At 34.8% G+C, this 20,335-nt stretch overlaps 1 protein-coding gene across 1 annotated transcript in view; it reads left to right on the top strand.

Annotated features, from left to right (window-relative positions):
- KCNT2 (potassium sodium-activated channel subfamily T member 2) overlaps positions 1-20,335 on the top strand; it is a 131,364-nt gene that overhangs the window by 80,065 nt on the left and 30,964 nt on the right. The window contains exons 14-19 of the mRNA XM_082052817.1: positions 6,567-6,675; positions 13,358-13,466; positions 15,891-15,947; positions 17,084-17,233; positions 18,314-18,543; positions 19,252-19,468. Coding sequence (XP_081908943.1) covers positions 6,567-6,675; positions 13,358-13,466; positions 15,891-15,947; positions 17,084-17,233; positions 18,314-18,543; positions 19,252-19,468 — 872 coding nt within the window. The remainder of the gene's footprint in view (positions 1-6,566; positions 6,676-13,357; positions 13,467-15,890; positions 15,948-17,083; positions 17,234-18,313; positions 18,544-19,251; positions 19,469-20,335) is intronic.

Genomic DNA, 20,335 nt, shown 5'->3' with positions numbered 1-20,335 from the left:
TTCCATTCAAAACTACTGAAGTATTGAAAGTTTACCACTAACAAACTAAAGACTGGATAAATTAAAATAAATAAATTAATTAACACATTTGTGACTAATACCAAATAACCAATTTATCTGAGAGCATTTGACCATTTTTCATATTAACCAATTTTAAATATGGAAAAAGGCACGATTCTTCAAGTAATTTACTATGGTTTTGCCCATGCTATTAGTTATTTGCTGTCAGGTAAGTTACTGCCTACAGAGGAAAACCACTGATACAATACTGAGTGTATCTGTGATAAAAGAATAAACCAATTTTAATAAGAACTGAAACTCTAAATAATAACTCTTTAATATGAACTAAAACTCCTCAAACTAATGAAATTACCTACTAGTCACAAGCATCCAGGAAAAAAGTCAACTGAGGAAGGATTTATGGACAGAACTTTAAATTTTACACCATGTGCTGCATGCTGTATTGTTGCACACTTGCCTATTTGGTTCAGTCTTGAGCTCCAAAGGAAGATCGGAATAAGTCTGAATATTCACAAATTAAGATGCTTACAGATCACCTAACAAGATCAAACTAGCAATTATGTTTTAAGCTATCTAAATTAAAAAATACTGGTTTGCTGCTACAATAAAACAAATAGCAATTATTTTTCTGATTTTTAAAAACAGAGTAAAACATAAGAAACAAGGTGTTTGCATTATATATATAGTATTTAATAATATATTCTCTGTCTTGCTACAATTCTTCATCTGTCATCTAAACTTAGTTGTTTCCATACCTACACATATGGTTTATTAGAATAAAGAACAAAAAAGTAACATAAGCTGCAGCTAGCAAGAAGAAATGATTATTTCCTTGTTAAGCAAATAAGCCCCCCAGAAGCAAATGTAAACAAAAATAAAGTAATTTTTTTGTCGACTATGAGCATGCTGTAAAACATGCTTTATTCAAAACTAAAGACCCATGCTGGACCCATCACTTGCAGAAAGCCACTGAACTCCCTGAGAAATAAATCTGTGTTCCTGCTATAATATTCAAGCTTACTGTAATAAGAGCTTTGAACTTGATTAATCAACAATAGACTCCTGAAAACAAACTAGCGAAAGCCACTGAATTGGCAGCAAGTGATCCTGGAATAGTCAAGTAAGGCAAGCACAATGTTTGGAAAGGACAGGGGTGCTAGGGTGCTTAAAGATAGGAACAGGCAACAGTTCTTGCAAATACCTGAGAAAATACCAGTAACTTCTGTGAGACTGAAAAATATCAAAGAGCCAAATTGCCTTTCCTGAAGTTCAGAAAAAATCAGCTATGACATCTCATTTCACAAAATACACTTGACAGTTGTGAAATGGTTAGAAACAAGAAATCCCATACAAGCAGAGCATGTGATTTACGTTGCACTTGGTATGTTTATGCAGTTTTAAGGACAGCTGTACCATCTCAGGATTCACTTAGAGGTAAGCTGTTCATCTCGGCTCATAACCTCTCCAGAATTTATAGAAAGAAAGGACAATTTTCAGCACTGCTGAACATTCCTACATGGCAGACGGTGAACTTGCAGTGCTTCCAGCCATTCTGGGCAGCACTATCTAGTTTTAGTTTCAGAGTCATGGCCAGCTACAACTCTCTCCAGGCAGCCTTTCTGCCCCCAGCATACCCCAGGAAATACCAAAATGATACCTGGCACATCTCAGCTTCCAGTACAGTCTATTATCAAAGCTCATTTATCATTGTATCTGGCGCATACAGGCAATTCTCACTAAAGACACAATCCTGTTACCTTCCTCTGGGACAGAAAGCCCTGTTGGGTGACTGGCTAGTCCTAATGGCACAGTATCTCCACTCTAGCAGTGATACTCAGGGGCAGTGTCATCTGAATTTTTTTAAACAAGATGTCACCTCTCTGGTTTTGTTGTTTAGATTTCCTTTTCACAGGGAATGCAATTATTTGTACTGCAAGTAGAAAACGACAACTGTTTTAATTTTTTGTCTGTTTTATTTGACTGCCCTCTAGAGCTCTGAAAAGAAATGGATTTAATTTCCTACACTGTTCCAGGTCTAGTCACAACTGAGAACTTCAGTAATGTAGTACATAAATTTCAGTTGTCACTGGGCTGAAGGAAGTTCAGTTTTCATCCTGGTATCAGTCTTTATAACTAGAACTGATTTTTCACCCTGCTATACTTGAGAAGCTGGCAAACTGTTAGGAGGGCCTTGGATCCTCTCCTACATCTGACAGGTGTCAAAATGAAAGTTAACAGATGCATTGAGGAGATTCCCAACCAGAACAGATGTTGTTAACTCATGTGATTTTTCAAAGTGCATGAGGGTTTTTATCTCTCCAGCTACAGTCCTCAGCAGAGGATCTACTTATTTGCCATGGATACCACTGGCTGTTTATTGCTTACTATTTCATTAATTAATAATTGTTAGTGCAAAATCTGTGTGCCCTCTGACCCTTGAATCTCAATTATAGCTCAGAAGTAAAGCACAATAACAGATAACATGCAGTTACTTTATAAAAAATGTCAGTTGCTTCCTTTTTCACTTGTAGGAATAGGGACTTAATCGAGCATTTGCCAGCTTTCCAGTCTCCTCCCAGAAACTTTCTCTTCTCTAGCAAGACAAAGCTCTGCCAAATTTTATTCTATCCAATGCTATTTTGACATCTCAGACGAAGATGTAAGCTGCTCATCTGCTGTAGCAAGCAGGACAGACATCTGTTCTAATTCTGGAGGATGAGCTCTTAAAGAGAGTTCAAATTGTACTCAAGTCTGGGTGACTTTTTTAAAAATTTGAGTGGCAAGTATAGAAGAGTACTCTGTGCCACACCATGAAGTTGGCCAGTGACTTTAAATGGGCTGCCTACATCAAATTGCTCCACAAAACTAAGGTGCAATGCATCTGCTGTTTTAACCCAAGGAGGGGTGGGAAGAGAAGTTTCTTTTGAATTATCCTATTGATATCTCTTTAATAGGCTGTATAAGAAAGATCACTTCTACTGCTGACAGCTTTGTTCTGATGCTTTCTGAAAATTCAGAGAGGGTTGGATTCAAGCATGCACCTTCTTTTTACGCCCTTCCATTAATCAAATTGTACAACACTACTATACTGGTAATCTAAGTTACACTACCTCAACAGCATCACAAGATGGACACAGTGCATAGGGAGATATAACTAATTTATCAAACATGTGTGACAAGAAAAAAATTAAATTAACATAGATATTAAATTAAATTAAAATAGATATTAAATCAAGGTCTTTCTTTGAGTTCTGGTGATTTAAATTCCTGTTACACCCACTTTAAAACTTACAGCTTTTGATACATGAACTTAAATATCACCTGTATATTATTCACCATTGGTATCAGTGGTAATTTTTGATCACTGACTGCCATTCATTGTGTGGAAAAGCACACAGAAGAGAACACGTTTTCCTTCATCTCTCAAAGAAGCATATATTTTATAATGTGAACAGAAGCATAATTTTGTTCCAGGTATCTCTGTTTATAGTGTGTACATATACACCTCCTTTTTACTTGGGAGAAATGTGAACTGAAATCTAGTATAGAAATTGTACATCTGTAAAACAAAGAAATGAATTAAAGTGCCTACCTGTGTTTTCATTTCTCTCCCCTGGAGTGCTTCTCCAGAGTGGAATTTGGGAGAGTGACTGAGCAAAAAAAAACAGAAACCCAAATAACCAGCTTTTGTACACAAACACATGTATATACCAAGAGAAAAGAGAAAAACTGAACAACAATGCAAGGTTATTATATTAACAGTACATATACACTGAGCTGATCTTATGAAGCTACACAGGGCATTTAAGTAACCATTTTATAGTTAATATATATTTGTAGACTGCTTCTTCAAAAAAAGAGTTAGCAAATGGAAAGCAATATATATTTTGCAGTGTTAAAAATGCAAATGTGCCAAATAATCATCAAGAGATTGTAATTTTAAAGAGCCTTTCCCTTTCCTATACAATTTTCTAAAAATATTTCATGTTGAGATTCAGACTTCTGGTTTTAAAACACTCACTTCCATGGGTCTAGGTTTGCTTATTTTATAAAATGGTGTTGCTTGAATCCTTTTAATAAGCCTTCTTCATTCTTATTTTTAACAATTCTTGCAGGCTTTTTAGACTAAATAATTTATTAAAAAATCTAAGAAAATATGTAATATTGAGAAGAAAAGAGGAAGAGTAAACTTTATCTGAAATGTACAACAGAAACTGTATTTACTGCCACAGTTTTGGTTTACCATGGTAAATGTAATCTTAGCCCATATATGTGGTACTTGAGAATGAAGAAAAAAATCATCTAAATTTCACTGAATATAAACTATATTTCTATGCATGTGGCACACAAGAAACAGCCTTTTCTCACTACTTTTGCAAGCCAGTGTGGTCTGTGAATGATTGCTATGGAAGGGAAGGGAGGATACTAGCAATATCAAACCTTATACAGTGAAGCCACACCATCACTGCAAGTGACTCTGAATGTGTTTCCCTGGCACCTTCTGCTTAAAAAGTTTAGGTAACATCTTCAACAACACAGGCTTTTAAAATCTCTCCCAAACCCTTTATTTCTCCTGTAGTATATCTGTATGACCACCATCCATCCCATTAGGCAGCCATTTGCTACTTCTAAAGTGTGCTGGCATTTCAGTCGCTTAAAACCAAACAGCAAGAAACCCTAAATACAAAAAAACAAAAAAAAAACAAAAAACAAAAAACAAAAAAAAAACACAACAAAACAAACACACAAACCAAAACCAAGGAGGTTAAGTTGCTATAGAAAAATTGAAGAAAAAGTGACTGCATACAAGGAAAACTTACAGCAGTGTACTTCCAAGTTCTGAAATCTCCTGAAGGGGCACAGCAGTTCTACACCTATGAAACTGTTAATAAGAAAAATATGAAATAATGTATTTTGCCATCCTTAAAAGATCTTCCTCTTATGACTCCATTCTAGTATTTATAGTAGAATAATTACTTGCTAACATCTCAGTTGACATTAAAATATTATGGTTTGAAAATGTCAATTACACTCTGTTCCAGGCAGAGAATTTTCCCTTGTGTTCATGAGTCTGATTTTCTTATTGCTGATGCTGCAAACATAATGAATCATTCTTTATATTTTATCTTTTAATGCCACCAATTTCATGACTAGGCAAGGCATTTCAACCCCCAAATTGCTTCCTGTGTGCAGCTCTCAAATATTCCTTTTTTTAGTTCTGAAATAAATAAAACCTGATGGCTGATACACTGAAATTAGCCATATTTCATGAAATTCAATATATGAATGTCTTATCACATACTTTGCTTTTATGGGAAAACAAAATTAATCCTGTGGTTAACTCACTCTTGAGAAGTTGCAACAAGTACCAAAACTAACAGGCTGGGAAATCTGCTGGAATCCCCTGGTCAATAGCTGGGTAAAATCTAGTGTTGGTTATATAAATATTTTAGTTGAACAAACATGTAAATCTGCTTTTAATTGAGTTTATATTTTTTTTAGAATTATCCACAATTTTAAACTCTTAATCTGTGATGTCCTCATGTTATTTAAATTCCGAGTCTCTTTGAATATATCTAATACATCATTCTTGATTAATTAGACATGACTTGTCACTACCATCTAAGCTTTCACATAATTCTTCCACATCCAAATGCCACCCCCTCCAAATTATATGATGCTCAACATGTGCAGAAAGGTAGGAGAGAGACAAAGTACCTTATTGGTAAAACATTTCTGGGAACAAACCCTCTTCCAACAAATAGAATATATTATACTAGGATCTTAGGATAATGGAGGAAGGAAGGAAGTTCAGGAGGTCTCTATTCTGCCAGGGGTCAGTTATCATCACAGACCATGTTGCCCAGGGCTTTATCTAGGCTGATGTGAAGGGTCCGAGGATGGAGACAGCACAGCCTTTCTGCACATCCTGTTCCACTGCCTGCCTGTCTCTTTTCAACTGACATCCATTGTCTCTTGTATTCCAGCTGTGCATCACTGTGCAGAGCCTGGCTCCATCTGCTCAATACTCATCCCACAGGTACTGTGAGTGCCTGTCAGACCTCCTGAAGCCCTCTCTTCTGCAGGCTGAATTAGTTCCATTCCCTCAGCCTCTCTTCACAGGGCCTCAGCTTATGTCCCTGACCATCTCAGTGGCCCTCTGCTGAACTCAGTCCATGTGTCTTTGCTCTGCTGAGGGCCTGAAAACTGAATGCAGTGTCTAGATACAGTCTGAGTAGAGGATAATCACTGCCCTCCATCTACTCTCTGTGCTCCTGTTAAAACAGCCCACAATGCTGTCAGCCTCCTCTGCCACTAGGGTACGCTGCCATCCCATTGTCTGTGCCTGTGTATATATATTTATGTATTTAAATATATGTAATATACGTAATACTTATATAACATGTATGTAAACATCCACACCAGCTGGTGTTATAGAGTCTTAAAATGAGTTTTCTTGAGGAGTCAGTCTGATAAGAGTTTTTTTCCTAATATAACATGGTTGTTTCTATTTCGTTGTCATCATCTCATACTCTTCATTCTAGGATCATCAAACCATTCTGAGAGCATGGGCAGTTAAAGACTTTGCTCCAAATTGTCCTTTGTATGTCCAAATACTGAAACCTGAGAATAAATTCCACATCAAGTTTGCAGGTAAGTGTAAGATTTCAGCCATTTGAAACACTTCTTAGTACTTGGCAATTTGTTTCATAGGCACAAGCAACGTGAGATTCCCTAGGCATTTTTACTGGTTAGAAGCAGATTAAGAGTGCAGTATTTAAAAATAACATGGGCTGTATATATCCTAACAGTATTAAAATGCCATGTTTTACATTAAAGTCTTATTTAAAAGCACTTTTAAGGATTATTACTCTTTTATATTACATAATATACAGAGTAGAATGATTTGATATATAACAGATTGTGAATCCTTAATTATATAGATTCCAGCTTGCTATATTTGTGTCTTTAAATCACTTCTGTCTACTGAAACATAGTGTTACAAAGGGGTATTTGAGAAGATCTGCTCAGAAAAGGCCTAATTTATCCAACGAACAACTGAAAGAAAAATAAATCTTCCCGTTGGATTTTTTTCTAAGTGGTATGAAAAACATTTTTTTAATTACTTTCAAATATTTTTGAAAGAGACATATAATTTAATTCTATTTCCAATAAAATGCATATCTTAGAAACTATGACATGAATGCAAAATGATATTAAGAAATCAAAAAAAAATCCTCTCTTTTAAGAAGAGATTACCAGCTTTAATTTGACAAACTACTTCTCTGCACCATGTAAGTAGGTCTCTCTATATAAATATGCATATACCTATTTACATACAGACATATATATGCTCATGTGCAAAACCACGCAAATGGTTTTATATTGAACTAATTTTGCCTGTCTTTGGAAAAATACCTCTGAAGTAGAAGCAAAGCTTTCCTTTTCAACTGTAATTTTGAAAATTCAGTTTTCTTGAAGGGTTTCTAAGGAAGAAAAGATTGCTGATTCCTACAAAACTCAAAAAAAAACTCTATGGAAAAATATTAGTCCCCTCCATCATCCCAGAATGTGATGAAAAAGTAAATTCCAGTGCAGAACAATTCCAGAGCAACAGTTAAAGCTGTAATTTTAAAAGCTACTGAATTTACCACTAGGTTGGAAAGAAGGAAAAAAGCATCAATAGCAGTTCTGAAGTTATAAAAGTGTAATCTCAAACTATGAGATGGCACAGCAGGGAATAAGACTCATGCTGTGACAAAAATGATAGTGCTTTTTCATCTCCCCCTTGAAAGCACACAGCACAAACATAATCTCTTCTCCCTAGCCATGGCCACTTTTCTTCATCGTAACTGTGTTAATTTGTTGTTCCTGATTGTATTTTTAAGAGAATTTCTTTATTCTTAATGACTTGTCTCTGTAGAAGCTAGGCATACAAAACAGGTATTTTTTTGTATCTGTTCTGTCTTAGATTGAGAATCCAGGCCATTTTTTTTAAAAAAAGCAAACGACAACAAAACAACAAAACTTCATTTGTAATATTTCCTTCAACTAAGCTTAACCAATCTGGTGTCTTAGTGCCTTCCTTCATGTTCTGTAGTTCTTTCTTCAGGGGCTTGAGTAGACCTAGTATATTCTGTGCCTCATTAGCTGTCTCTAATATTAACTACAGTAGTATTGTATTGAAGTCTAAATATTTATATAGCACTTTACATCCCCAAAGAATTTCACGTGGATCACCGAGATCACTGCATCCATTTCCACACACGCTGCACAGCAGCAAAAGCAGAGAATTACAAGCTTTCCTTCAAGATTAGTGTAGTCTTATTCATATGAAGCACAGGAAATTTTTAATGCAGTTTTAAATTCGGTAAGGTTATGAACATGGTATAAACACCACCACAGGATGCTTACCTACTGCAAATAGTTAGGCCACTGATAGAGTCATGGGAACATTTGTTTGCATACTTTTTCCAACAAGGACTCTACTTTGGTTATTAATCTCATCCAACTCTTCTTCATTCTGAAATACTTACCCAGTGGGGGCTGCAGACTATAGCCCTGTCCAGGCTGCTTACGAATAAAATTTGTCATAACCATGTGGAAGATTTTTCTAAGTGCTTTTCCTATTATGATTCAGGGCTGCTTTATTACTGCCTTGATGCAAAAGCTTCTTTTAAATTTTATATTCCTTTAAAAAATGACTCCTTTCTTCTGGAGGTTTCCCAAAACAATATTGTGCATTTTTATGAACCTGAAATACTCAGTAATAGGATTTTTTTTTCCTTTTTTTTTTTTTTTTTCTTTACGCACAGGTTTAGAGACTATAACTGTCAAAAAGAAAGTTTCTGAATTTAGGAAAAAAAAAAAACCAAAGAGTTCCGGATAGTCCTCCTAACAAAAGTTTAACTTTCAACTATATTGAAAATTTATAAAGCAATAGAAGCCCAGTTTCTCAGCAGCTTTATAATAGGGTGACCAGTCATCCTAGATTGCATGAGACGATCTTGAAATTGAGACCCTGACCGCATTTCCCCATAGAATATCATCCTGAAGATTTTCTGCCCAAGGCTTCAGAAACGTGATACAGGACAAGTAATTTATTCCCATCTCGTAGACAAAACTTTTACATTCTTCCACTCTTTAATGAGAGTACGAGAACTTATTCTTGTCATCACAGCAAGAGAACAGAGACAAGTGGCACTGGGCAATATGGCCTGTCAGAAAGGAATATTTCCTGTCTTTTCACCTGATGCCGGACACACACCCTTGCATCTTGTGTTTTCTCATGTATTTTTTACAGTGTAGTTTAGGTACTTTGTTTAAAATGGTAACTTAAGCCTATATTAGTACAGTGGAAATATCTATCTGTGCTTGAAAATGATTATTCAGTGGAATGTTCAAAGCACAGGGCATAAGTATTTGTCCCAGCAAACTCCTTTTCAAGTTCAGGGTGTGAACACTATAAATATACAGTCACTGCAACATGACAGTTACCAGATGGGCAAGGAAACACAGTATCACCATTGTTAACCATCTTAAGTCTTAAGCTGAAGTGCTTTGATAATTCCTTAGTAATTTACAAGATACAAATGCCTTGACATGCCCATTTTTTTTTAGTAACACTGCCTTTTCCTTCACTGGCGGTTACTTACGGTTTTCTTAATCTTCCTGCTTTCCCTTCAAACACATGGGGCTACAAAAGGCCACGTACCCTTAATACATGCATCTGGCCTTGCATTTCAGCACAAACATGAAATAAAGTGGAAATTGCCCACAGCAGAACAATATTTTTATGCAACTCAGGAACTGGAGTAAATTGCCTGTTTTCTGAGTTGAACTTCTGTATATTAGCTAGAAAATAAATTAATCACCTTTAGCTACAATATTCGTAAATTATGTGCAATCACAATTTCAGGGGCTGGGGATACATTTTGACATTCTCTATTTATTCAAAATGTGCCAATGAATTAGCACAAATTGGCGAAGTCTGACGTTAAACCTTCAGTAGCTTATTCAAAAGGAACATAGTCCAGATTCACCAAAATGGATATTGAATGCATCTGATGATTATCCAATTACAGATAAAAATAGTCTAGAGATAATGGATGGGCATTTTTCTCTATCTGGTCTGGTTCTGTCCATGTTAACATACCAAATTGATAAAAGTAAAGTTTCTCAGAATAACTGTGTCGGGTCTAGGACATTCTTGCCACATGGCTGATGCTGCAGGCATAAATCAGTATTTTGAGTATGTTTTATCTTCAAGAACATTACAGGAGTCATACTTCACCACACTGCATTACTACATCTATTTGAGACAGACTTAGCAACAAATGTTCTGTCAAAATATATTTTCAACAGAAACTACAGCTTCTGGAAATTCTAGATGAAGTTTTTTTTTTAGTATAAATGCAATCAAACTACTTCTGTTCGGTAAACTGATTTGACATATTTAATATTTAATTCAAGATAAATTGCAGTTTCCTCTGCTGCTTCACTGCCACACTGAATGAATAATTCGTTGATTATAGTACCCACTGACACAGGACCTGATGTTCCAGACTTGATGAGTGGGAGGCCACCCAGCTGCCACCCTACTCACTTTAGAAGAGAAAGCACCAGATAAAATTCTGTATAACCCTCACTACAGCTCCACAATAAGTCCTGAATAAAACACAGTAATGTTATAGTCAAGCTATAATCTGTCACATAATTGAAGAAATGAGTTATTTTTGACCTGATCTGTGTCTAATACAAGAAATTAACTCCAGCCAAGAGGAGAAACTTATAGTACCTCTCCTCATGTTTCAAAAGGCTACAATATTTCTAATCATAGTAATTAGATCACTGAAGAATCTTTCACCTGATGTTCTCAAAGTACCTCTGAGAATTCAAAAGCTTCAAAACACTTCTGAAGTAAGTAGGATATTATTTTCATATAGCCATTTTACAGATGCATAAAAAGTAATGAAGGGCATAAGTAGCTCACATAAGGTCAAAGTCTACAATAATAGTGGAAATAGTCCTACAAGTCCCAGCTCTATGGCTCTTGATGTACAAACACTTGACAGCACAATGTGAATCTCTTACACATGTGAGATCAAGATGACTACTATAGGACAGCAATCTCTGCTGTCTGCTATATTCTCTGTTAACATGATATTTTACCTAAAATCCATTCAAAAAGTCCACCATATTTGTTAGAGAGTATAGAACATATGGAGGATTTAAGTCTGAGCTATACTTTTGATTTGCATTGCGCCATCCATGATTTATGAATAGTCATTTATATATACTGAGGTTAGTATGTAGAATTTGGTGTAAGTACAAGATCTGAAATAACAGATGACAGAATAATTCTCCTCTATGTTTTTTCTTGCTCCTATTTTCAAAAGTGTTATTTATAATATAACAACGTTCTAAACAAATAAGGGGACTTCATTTGGCAAAATTGTATACAAATTCAAAAATATGGAGAATTCTCATTCCTTCCATACCAGGAAGTCAGTATTCACTTTCATAAATCTTTGCCATGTGACTAATGGTAATCGTATGCAAATATTCTATCCAAGTAGTAGACTACACCCTACTCTCTCAAAAATCTCTAGTTTAAAATTCAAATAGGTTTATTAATGCCAAAACCACATTTCTGACTGAAATGTTTTCTGCAGGAAATATTTAATTGCTCTAACTGAAATATATTTAGGGAAGGAAAAATCTCATTTTGTTCTATATTTGACAGTGTCTTTATAGAACTAAATTCATTCCTTCTCTATCACATTTAAATAGACCTTGATCTTCAGAAAGTGAGAGAATGAATTTCTCCTTTCAGCAGTGAATGATTCTGATACTGAGAAGCCTCTAGAAATCTCAAAAGAAGGAATACAAAGTATGACCTTCTGTTTTCAGCAAGTGGCATGCTTAGAGCTATGTTAGTAATACAAATTCTGACTAGAATGTAGCTCAGTAAGAGAGGTAACGTGGTTCTAGGGATTTCAATGATACATTAGTGCAACTAGAACTAGAGGTACGTTCACATCTAGGTGGGGAGATTATTTGCTTACTTTCACTCAGCAATGGCTTATGTTTTGATCATCAGCTGTACTACTTGTATTATTCTTTCTCATCAGAAGCAAATTCTCTTCCCATTGAAAGTAATGTAGACTGAATCAAATGAAAGTAATGTAGACTGAAGAAAAAAAATTACTTATTGTGCAATAAATGCCTTCATGACCGTAGGAAAAAACTTCTTTACTTCAGGTTTCTATACTGACAAGAAGGTTAAATTGTAAGTTTTGCGCTTATCCTTTCTTATATCTATTTTAATACTGTCAGGTTATGTGTATTACATTAAAGAGTGATTTCTATTTCCTTTTCATGTCCTTACCAGCACTGGAGACCATTAAACTCTGATCTGAATTTTAAGCGCTAGTCATCCACGTTGAATAACAATTCCTACAATACTGAAAGCACGTGCAGAAAATCTGGCAGTTTTAAGTACAAGCCAATATAGAGGACTAGATGTAAAGCCCCTGTTGCTTTCTCTTCTCACTTCCTCTCCCTTAAATTCAATTTTAAGACAAAAAAATAGGTATGTCTATAGAGCTGCTCCATCACGGCAAGTACTAATGTGCAGACAAGGAGTAGAGTAAAAATAATACAAAATTGTAATAAAATGGAAAAGGGAAAACAACCAGATTGCAAGGAAGCAGCAGCTGTTAGCAGTTCCTGGGGGCATATTAGTCAAAACTGCATCACACACTGAAGTGCAGTGCAGAATCCCAGAGCCATTGCCAAATAACTGGTCTGCAAGCCAGTTCAGCCTGTGTCATTGATCAGCACCCCGGCATTGCAGTATCCTAGGTAGGCTATTTCCTGAACACAAATTACATCTCTGTACAATGCTTCATGTCTCTATACCAGTTCCTGCAAAACTGCAGAGGGTGGAACAACTAAAGCAAAACAAACTGCAGAAAGTGATATAAACTAGACCACCCTACATGGCTTATTCATACAACTAGTGCAGCAAGAGAGTGGAAGTGGGATTCACAGAGCCATTGCATCCTCTCCAGGTGTAGCTGCAGGACAGAAAGTATGAACTGGATGCAAAATTACTCATACAATCTGAGACTGCACAGATGGGGCAAATCATAAACAGCTGCTCTCCGGGTTCAAGTAGAAGATGAAGATCTGGAAACAAATTTTGATTGTCTCCATCTTCATCATTTCCCTAGACAAAGAAAAGAAATTATAGTTTTATTCAATGGAAAATATTTTTGTAAACCAATTTATACATATATATATATATATATATATATTTTTTTTTTTACAGATCACGTTGTGTGTGAAGAGGAATTCAAATATGCGATGCTAGCTCTAAATTGTATATGCCCAGCTACCTCTACATTAATCACACTGCTGGTTCATACATCTAGGGGACAGTAAGTACATACTACCGTTAAAAAACAAATGCACAAAAAAGAAAAAACAAAACAAACAAACAAAAACAAACAAACAAAAAAACCCCCCACAACAACCCCTCATAAAATTATAGCTGATATTCTTTGGAAAATAGCTTACCCTGGACTCCCAGACAACTACAGTTTCTGAAAAGAAATTGGAACTCTCTGCATGATAAAAATAGCAAGAAGTTTTACTTAAGATATTATAACTTCAAGGAGAAACACCCCCCAAATATTTAGACATCTGTTGCATGCTGTTGTGCCACTTCCACAAAAGAAAATATGAAAAAATCATATTTCCATTTCAGTAGATTAAATTGTGGATCTATCACACCGTTCTATGTAAAACACCAACAAGACCCAAGAACACCTATTTTATAAAATATTATTTGCTATTCAGTGCCTGTATGTTAAGAGGCAAGCAAACATACACGTGAAGAGGTGTTTTTTAAAATAACCACACTGCTGGAAGGGATATGGAATTACGGTGTCTCTACAGACTGCATTAGTTACAGCTGAACTTCTCTACATTTACCAAAATAATTTTACCACATCTAGTATGTCTCTGTTATGCTATGTTCTTGGAATAATAAGGTATTCTTATTAAAATGTTGTGGGCAGAGAGAAGCATTAAAGAATAACCATCCAAATATAAATATATCCTGTAGAAATAGAATGTGTACATATAAACTACACAAGAATACATTTGAGAGTTTAGTAAAAATCCATACCTTTTTCAAGTAACCATGGACCCAGTAATACATTGATATTCACAAGCAGAGTTATTTAACTTTCTATATGGCATTTGTAGTATTTCCCTGTGCCCAGGATGCGTAAAACTGAAATTATTGCTAGAACTTTTACTACCAAGAACAACAAATGTCAAGATGATTTTAATGGCACTATCTGTACTGGAATTTGTTAATAACATGACAACAAAATACTGTTTTTCCTTACCTCCCAAGAATCATGGTGAAATACATTCTTCATCTGCCTAGCTGTCATTATCTGACATGCACTCAGTACAGAGCCTTTTTTAGTTATTTCATATACTTACATAAAACAAGAGTAGTACTCTTAACAGCCAGCAGAGAATTTTCCGTCAGCACAAAACCATTTCTACAGATTCCCAACTATGAGGCAAAGTAACTATAGTAGAATTCAAAAGCAATTGTTTTGCAATTAGAATTAATTGATGTGGTCAGGGTTGTTAAAGTAACTGATTTCTTGTCTGGTCATTGTATACTAGGAGAAAATTTTGTTTATTTTTCTGCACAAATAGTTGTCAGCATTACTTTGGATCCGTACAGAAACTTACAAGCTTTCTATATAAATACAGAAAAACTGGAAAAGTGAAAACGACTAGTTGTCATTCTTCTACTTCAGTCAGCACTCATCAGAGCATTTAATCTCAGATGGGCTGCAAAATACTGAAAAATGGCAAACTTTGGACCTCTGAGAGCATGTGTATTAACACTGGACAAAATGGTTGAAGAGATATGACTTTTTTAAAACCACACTATTATCTGTGGAAGTTTAAAACAGACACATTGGACAAAAAAAAAAACCCTTCAAAACTATTCCAGATTTGAGTAGTCTTGACCTTCACAGTGCTAAAAAATAAAACACTCAAAATTCAAGTATTTCTCTACCAAAATATCACTTTCTAAGCTTTTGAATTTAATATATTTACTACTTTGTTTCATTTTTGCTAAAAAGTTACATAATTCCTAAACTGGTGATGTTTTTTTCCCCTTTTTATTCCTTACAACTTTTAAAAATCCCTTGGAAATGCTGGAATATGTTAAAAAAGTCTAATTTAATGTGACTTTAATTTTTCATTGTTTTGTACAAGTACACAAATCTGTTCAATGTATTATAAAATTAACCAAGTAGTCTCACATTCAAAATTAGGAAGTGAGAACAAAGGTATCTTTGAATGATAATACAGTAAAGAGTAAACTAAAAGAAACACATGTATGTAAGTTAGAAACACCCTGTCTTCTGGTATTGATTTGTGAGGAGACTAGTGAAAATGTTCATTTTCTAAGCAACTTTGGACAGATCAACTTGCTATTAAAATTAAGAAGTTTGCTGCTGTTTATGTGGTCTGGCTTTAGACTTCAATGCTGCTCTTCAGAATAAACAAACTAGATCTAAACAATCCCGTTGTCTTCTCAGCTGTTTATGGAATTCAAAACCTCAGTCTGTAAGACACCAAAATTCTACTTTGAGTCTTATTTCTAATCTTATTATTGATCTCAATTGTTAATATCAACATTTATCTTTAAATGTTACGTAATTATCTAATTTAATAATAGAGCTTTACTAGGGTTTGTATTATGACACACAATATTGGAAGAAAATGGCCTTTCTGACTTGAATTTAATGTGATCTTTACAGAGCAGCCCCATGGGAAGCTTTTAGACAACTAACTGGAACCAAGCAGACTTTAAACAGGTGAACATTTCTTTTTTTGGGGGGAGGGGGGTGAAAGATGGAAAAAATTCCCTCCAATCACATTTCTACTTCCACTATTCTACATCTAGTGCACTGTTTGTTAATAGTGTTGCAATAAAAATGGTTTACTTATTTCCATCTTGAAGCAAAATGTTTCTACACTGAGAATGGAGAACCGTAAATTGAAGAAAACCAGACATTGTGTTAAGATATTGAAATGGTATAAATGAGCACAAAGGAATGTATCCTGATATCTTGATATCTTAGCCCCAAGTGGCAAAACACCCAGAACATTTGTCAGTTTTATGAACTATTTGCGTATATATATATATATGTGTATATATGCAAGTGTTATATCCAGAAGAACTCATACAGACAGAACCTTGTTTCCAGATGAAACTTAATAAAGTAAGAAGTTCACAGAAGCCCCAAGTCTTCAAGTTTTGGTGTTAGCTGAAGTTTGGAACATTTCCACTAATAGTCCATTTAGATAAAGAATGTTAGATGAGTATAGTAAAGGATTATATGCCTAATATAGTTCAAGTAATAATCTATTTTCTTGCAGTAAAGAAGGTATATACTTGTTATATATACAAGGCACAGTAACTGAAAACATCCACAGGGTAAATGCTGAAGATAACTGATAAGCAAATGCAGAAAAAAAGTCTTTCTTACAGACAAAGTGACCTAAACCAAATGGGTCTTTCCTACATAAATTATTTTAATGATTCTTTACCTATCTTCAAATGGGAACCAGAAAATCTGCCGTGGAGCACCTGAAGAGACTACCTTTATGAACAGAAGGAGCATGCTGTTGGTTTCACCCGTCATCTTTAAATTGCAATGAATCTACTTATTATGATGTGAATTTAAAGTAATTCTGCCATATCTCTCCTGATATTAAAGTACATAATCTTATATGCTGAATACTTAGCAGAAAAATGCTCTTTAATTCATTAAAATAATCTCTGTACTTACAGTGTTACCAAGCTTTGATCTTACGTATTTATTTCAGATTAGCCTATGGGAGCTTTCTAACAGACATTCGTAGTTTCTATTGCCATGAAATACCATTCTGATTAATAAGAATTTTACATTAAGTTTTAAATTATTCTCTTTATCTGTACATGTTTCAGAGAGAGTCAGCAATCACCAGAACAGTGGCAGAAAATGTATGGCAGATGCTCTGGTAATGAAGTGTATCATATTAACCTGGAAGAAAGTACTTTTTTTGCTGAGTATGAAGGGAAAAGCTTCACATATGCTTCTTTCCATGCACACAAAAAGTATGTTTATTTTCCTGTCAACAATTAAATGTTCAAATAAATAATTATTTGTTTTGCCTGCAGTGTAGCTCTGCATTCAAAGGTGCAATATTACACATTACTCTGCTTCTGCGTTTATTAATAAATACATTAATAATTAATAAGTAATAATAAATATCTGGCCAGCTCAGTTTGAAAGAATAGAATATGAAGGATATATAGGATAAACCTGATAACCAGAGAGATTATATGAGAATACCAGTCCATTTCCTTGTCCAAAACAACCTACAAAAGGGTGGCTGGGAGGGCGTCAGTGTATTTTTTTTAATTTAGGAGTCAGCTGGAAATCTGACCACTTTTGTGGCACGTTCATTTTATGCAAAATTTTCAATTTAGAGGTGGTACATGCTATATTCCGGTGATGGTTCAAATTAAAACCGTGTTTTTCTGTTAGACTATAACACATCTTCTTTGGGTTCCAGGTCATGCAATCACTTATTCAGTGCTGCTCTGCGATGAGAACATACAAATGGAACACAAATAATGTATAGTTGTGTCTACTTAACAAAATGAATATATATATATATATATAAAACCCTGAAAAATGAGTTTATTCTCATAATAAATAAGTGAGAGAAAGATTTTTTGCTTTAATTCCTTATTTTTCTGTCTCTAATCAAACACATTTCTAGGAGTGAATTGCAAAAATGAATTCTGAAAATGGTTTCCATTACATATGAATAATGGAACAAGTTAACATGATGAATACTTTTTCATATTATATGTCCATTCTTCTACTAATATTTTCCCAGAAGGGACTATTCATCTGACAGAAAAAAAAAAATCAAGAGCATTAGAGGAATATCATGGAGATTAAGAAAAACGCTGGATTCAAGTGCCTAGGGATTCATAAGCTCATGGAAGTATTTGATCAGAAGTGGCCTTTTGGGAGATCACATTTTTCAAACATATTTGTCGTCCAAAAATTGGCAAATGTTAATAATCTGCAAAACATATACTGGAGGTTCATTTTTGACAGTGGTGATTCTGGTATATACGGGACTATGCAAAATGAACCATGCCTTTCCTTTTCTAATTAAGGTTTGGAGTCTGTCTGATTGGTGTTAGAAAGGAAGATAACAAAAACATTTTGCTGAATCCAGGTCCTCGATATATCATGAGTTCTACAGATATATGCTTTTATATAAATATCACCAAAGAAGAGAATTCTGCTTTTAAGAAGCAAGAAAATAACAGAAAAAACCATGAATCAAAATTATCTTATCATGGAGCTTCTAGATTACCCGTACACAGTATAATAGCCAGCATGGGTAAGTAAAAAAAAACAAACCAGCAGACCAACCGACCTGTTCACAATATATTCTCATTCAATTAATAGTGCATTTTAAAGCTTTTATCAGTGTATTAAAACAAAATTATAATTTAAATGAATACAGAAGAAATTATAGTATTATGCAGAAAGAAAAGATACTAAACACTTGCCCTCATGTTTAAAAAACAGACATAGCCCTCCCTCCCCCAAACCAATGGAATTTGGTTATGTTTTTCTTTTACTTGACAATATGGAGTTAAACTGCTTAAGCCTGTTGTATAAAAAACTCATAATAAAATGTATGCAAGGCAAAAAACCTGGAAAAATCACATGGGTAATTTCTTTGTCGTTCATAACTGGTAGTTTGTAATAAGTTTTCAAAAGCTTCTTTAATTAAAAATTGCCCTTGCTTAATAAAACATGTACAGATTGTTGATGCATCTAAATATGAATTAAATATATAAGGTGTGATTTTAAAAAGGTAGCTAACAAGAAAATATAAATTACTGGTCAAAAGAAGTGCTACTTTGCAGGAAAATGCTTCCTCGGGTTTAAATATTTGTTACATTTTAATGTAATAAATGCAATCAATGTAGTATTGCTTTCAGTCTTTGGCCACATAGCCAGGTAGTCCCCAATAAATATGAGAATCTCATTCTAATGATTTGACGACCACACTGAGAAAATGCTTTCAACACTACTTTAGGAACAGTGGCTATCGATTTGCAAGACACCGGCTGCCGGACGTCCAGTGGACCTACGCTGGCTCTTCCTTCTGAGGGAGGTAAAGAGGGCAGACGGCCCAGTATAGCGCCTGTTTTGGAGGTGGCAGATGCGTCCTCCCTTCAGACATGTGACCTGCTGAGTGACCAGTCAGAAGATGAAACTACTCCATCAGATGATGAAGCCTCTGCAGGCTTTGAGTACGTATATTAAGTATAAAATAAACCACATAATTTGAAAAGCTACTATTATATAAATAATTATATAAATAGCATGAATAATTTTTTTACATACAGATCAATGCAAGCATGAATCATAATTATCAAAGTTATGTATAAAAGCCAGTTACAGAGTGATTCCCTTTTATGAAATGGTTTGTCTGTTAGGAGAATGTAATTTTGGCTATTTTGAAAAAATAATTAAAAAGATATTAACTCTTCAATTTGTTGGAGATTTTCTATACTCAGTTATAAGGACCTAGTTGTGTATCACAATTTTTAATAGCATTTTTATGACCTGTTTTTTCTTACACTCCATAAAGACAGGCAGCAAGTAATTTGTAAACAGATAAGTACTTCTGAGAATGCACTGATAATCAGATCATTCAACAGTCTAGGTGAACACTGGGGATAAGTGTCTGACTTCAAAACGTAGGAATGACAAACAAACCCAGCCACCCACCCCCCATCCAACAGTATGAAACAGAAGTATTAGATGTGATTTAAAATGCTTGTTAGCATGTTACTGAAAGTAATGATGCATTACTCAGACAAAACCAGAAGATTCAATTCTGTAACTGCCATGCACATAAGCAATTATGTTTATTTGGATTACTGACAGTGATGTTAAAACTGAAATACACAATTAAGCCAGTGGCTCACCTACCAGTCTCCCATCTCCAACAGTGGCAAGCATGAGATGCCCCAGGGAAGATCATAAAGCTCCAATAACAGGTCATCTTAAATCTGCAGACTGAAATACCAGGATTTAAAAGGCCTCTTATTAAAAACTAATGGCAATTAGAAAGATCGTCTCATCAGCAAGAGGATTTGACATTTAAAATCTAT

The sequence above is a fragment of the Streptopelia decaocto genome (assembly GCF_964273445.1).
Source record: "Streptopelia decaocto genome assembly, chromosome: 5".
NCBI classification, from domain to species: domain Eukaryota; kingdom Metazoa; phylum Chordata; class Aves; order Columbiformes; family Columbidae; genus Streptopelia; species Streptopelia decaocto.
Note: the sequence above shows the minus strand (reverse complement) of the source record. Positions and strands in the feature narration are given on the sequence as shown.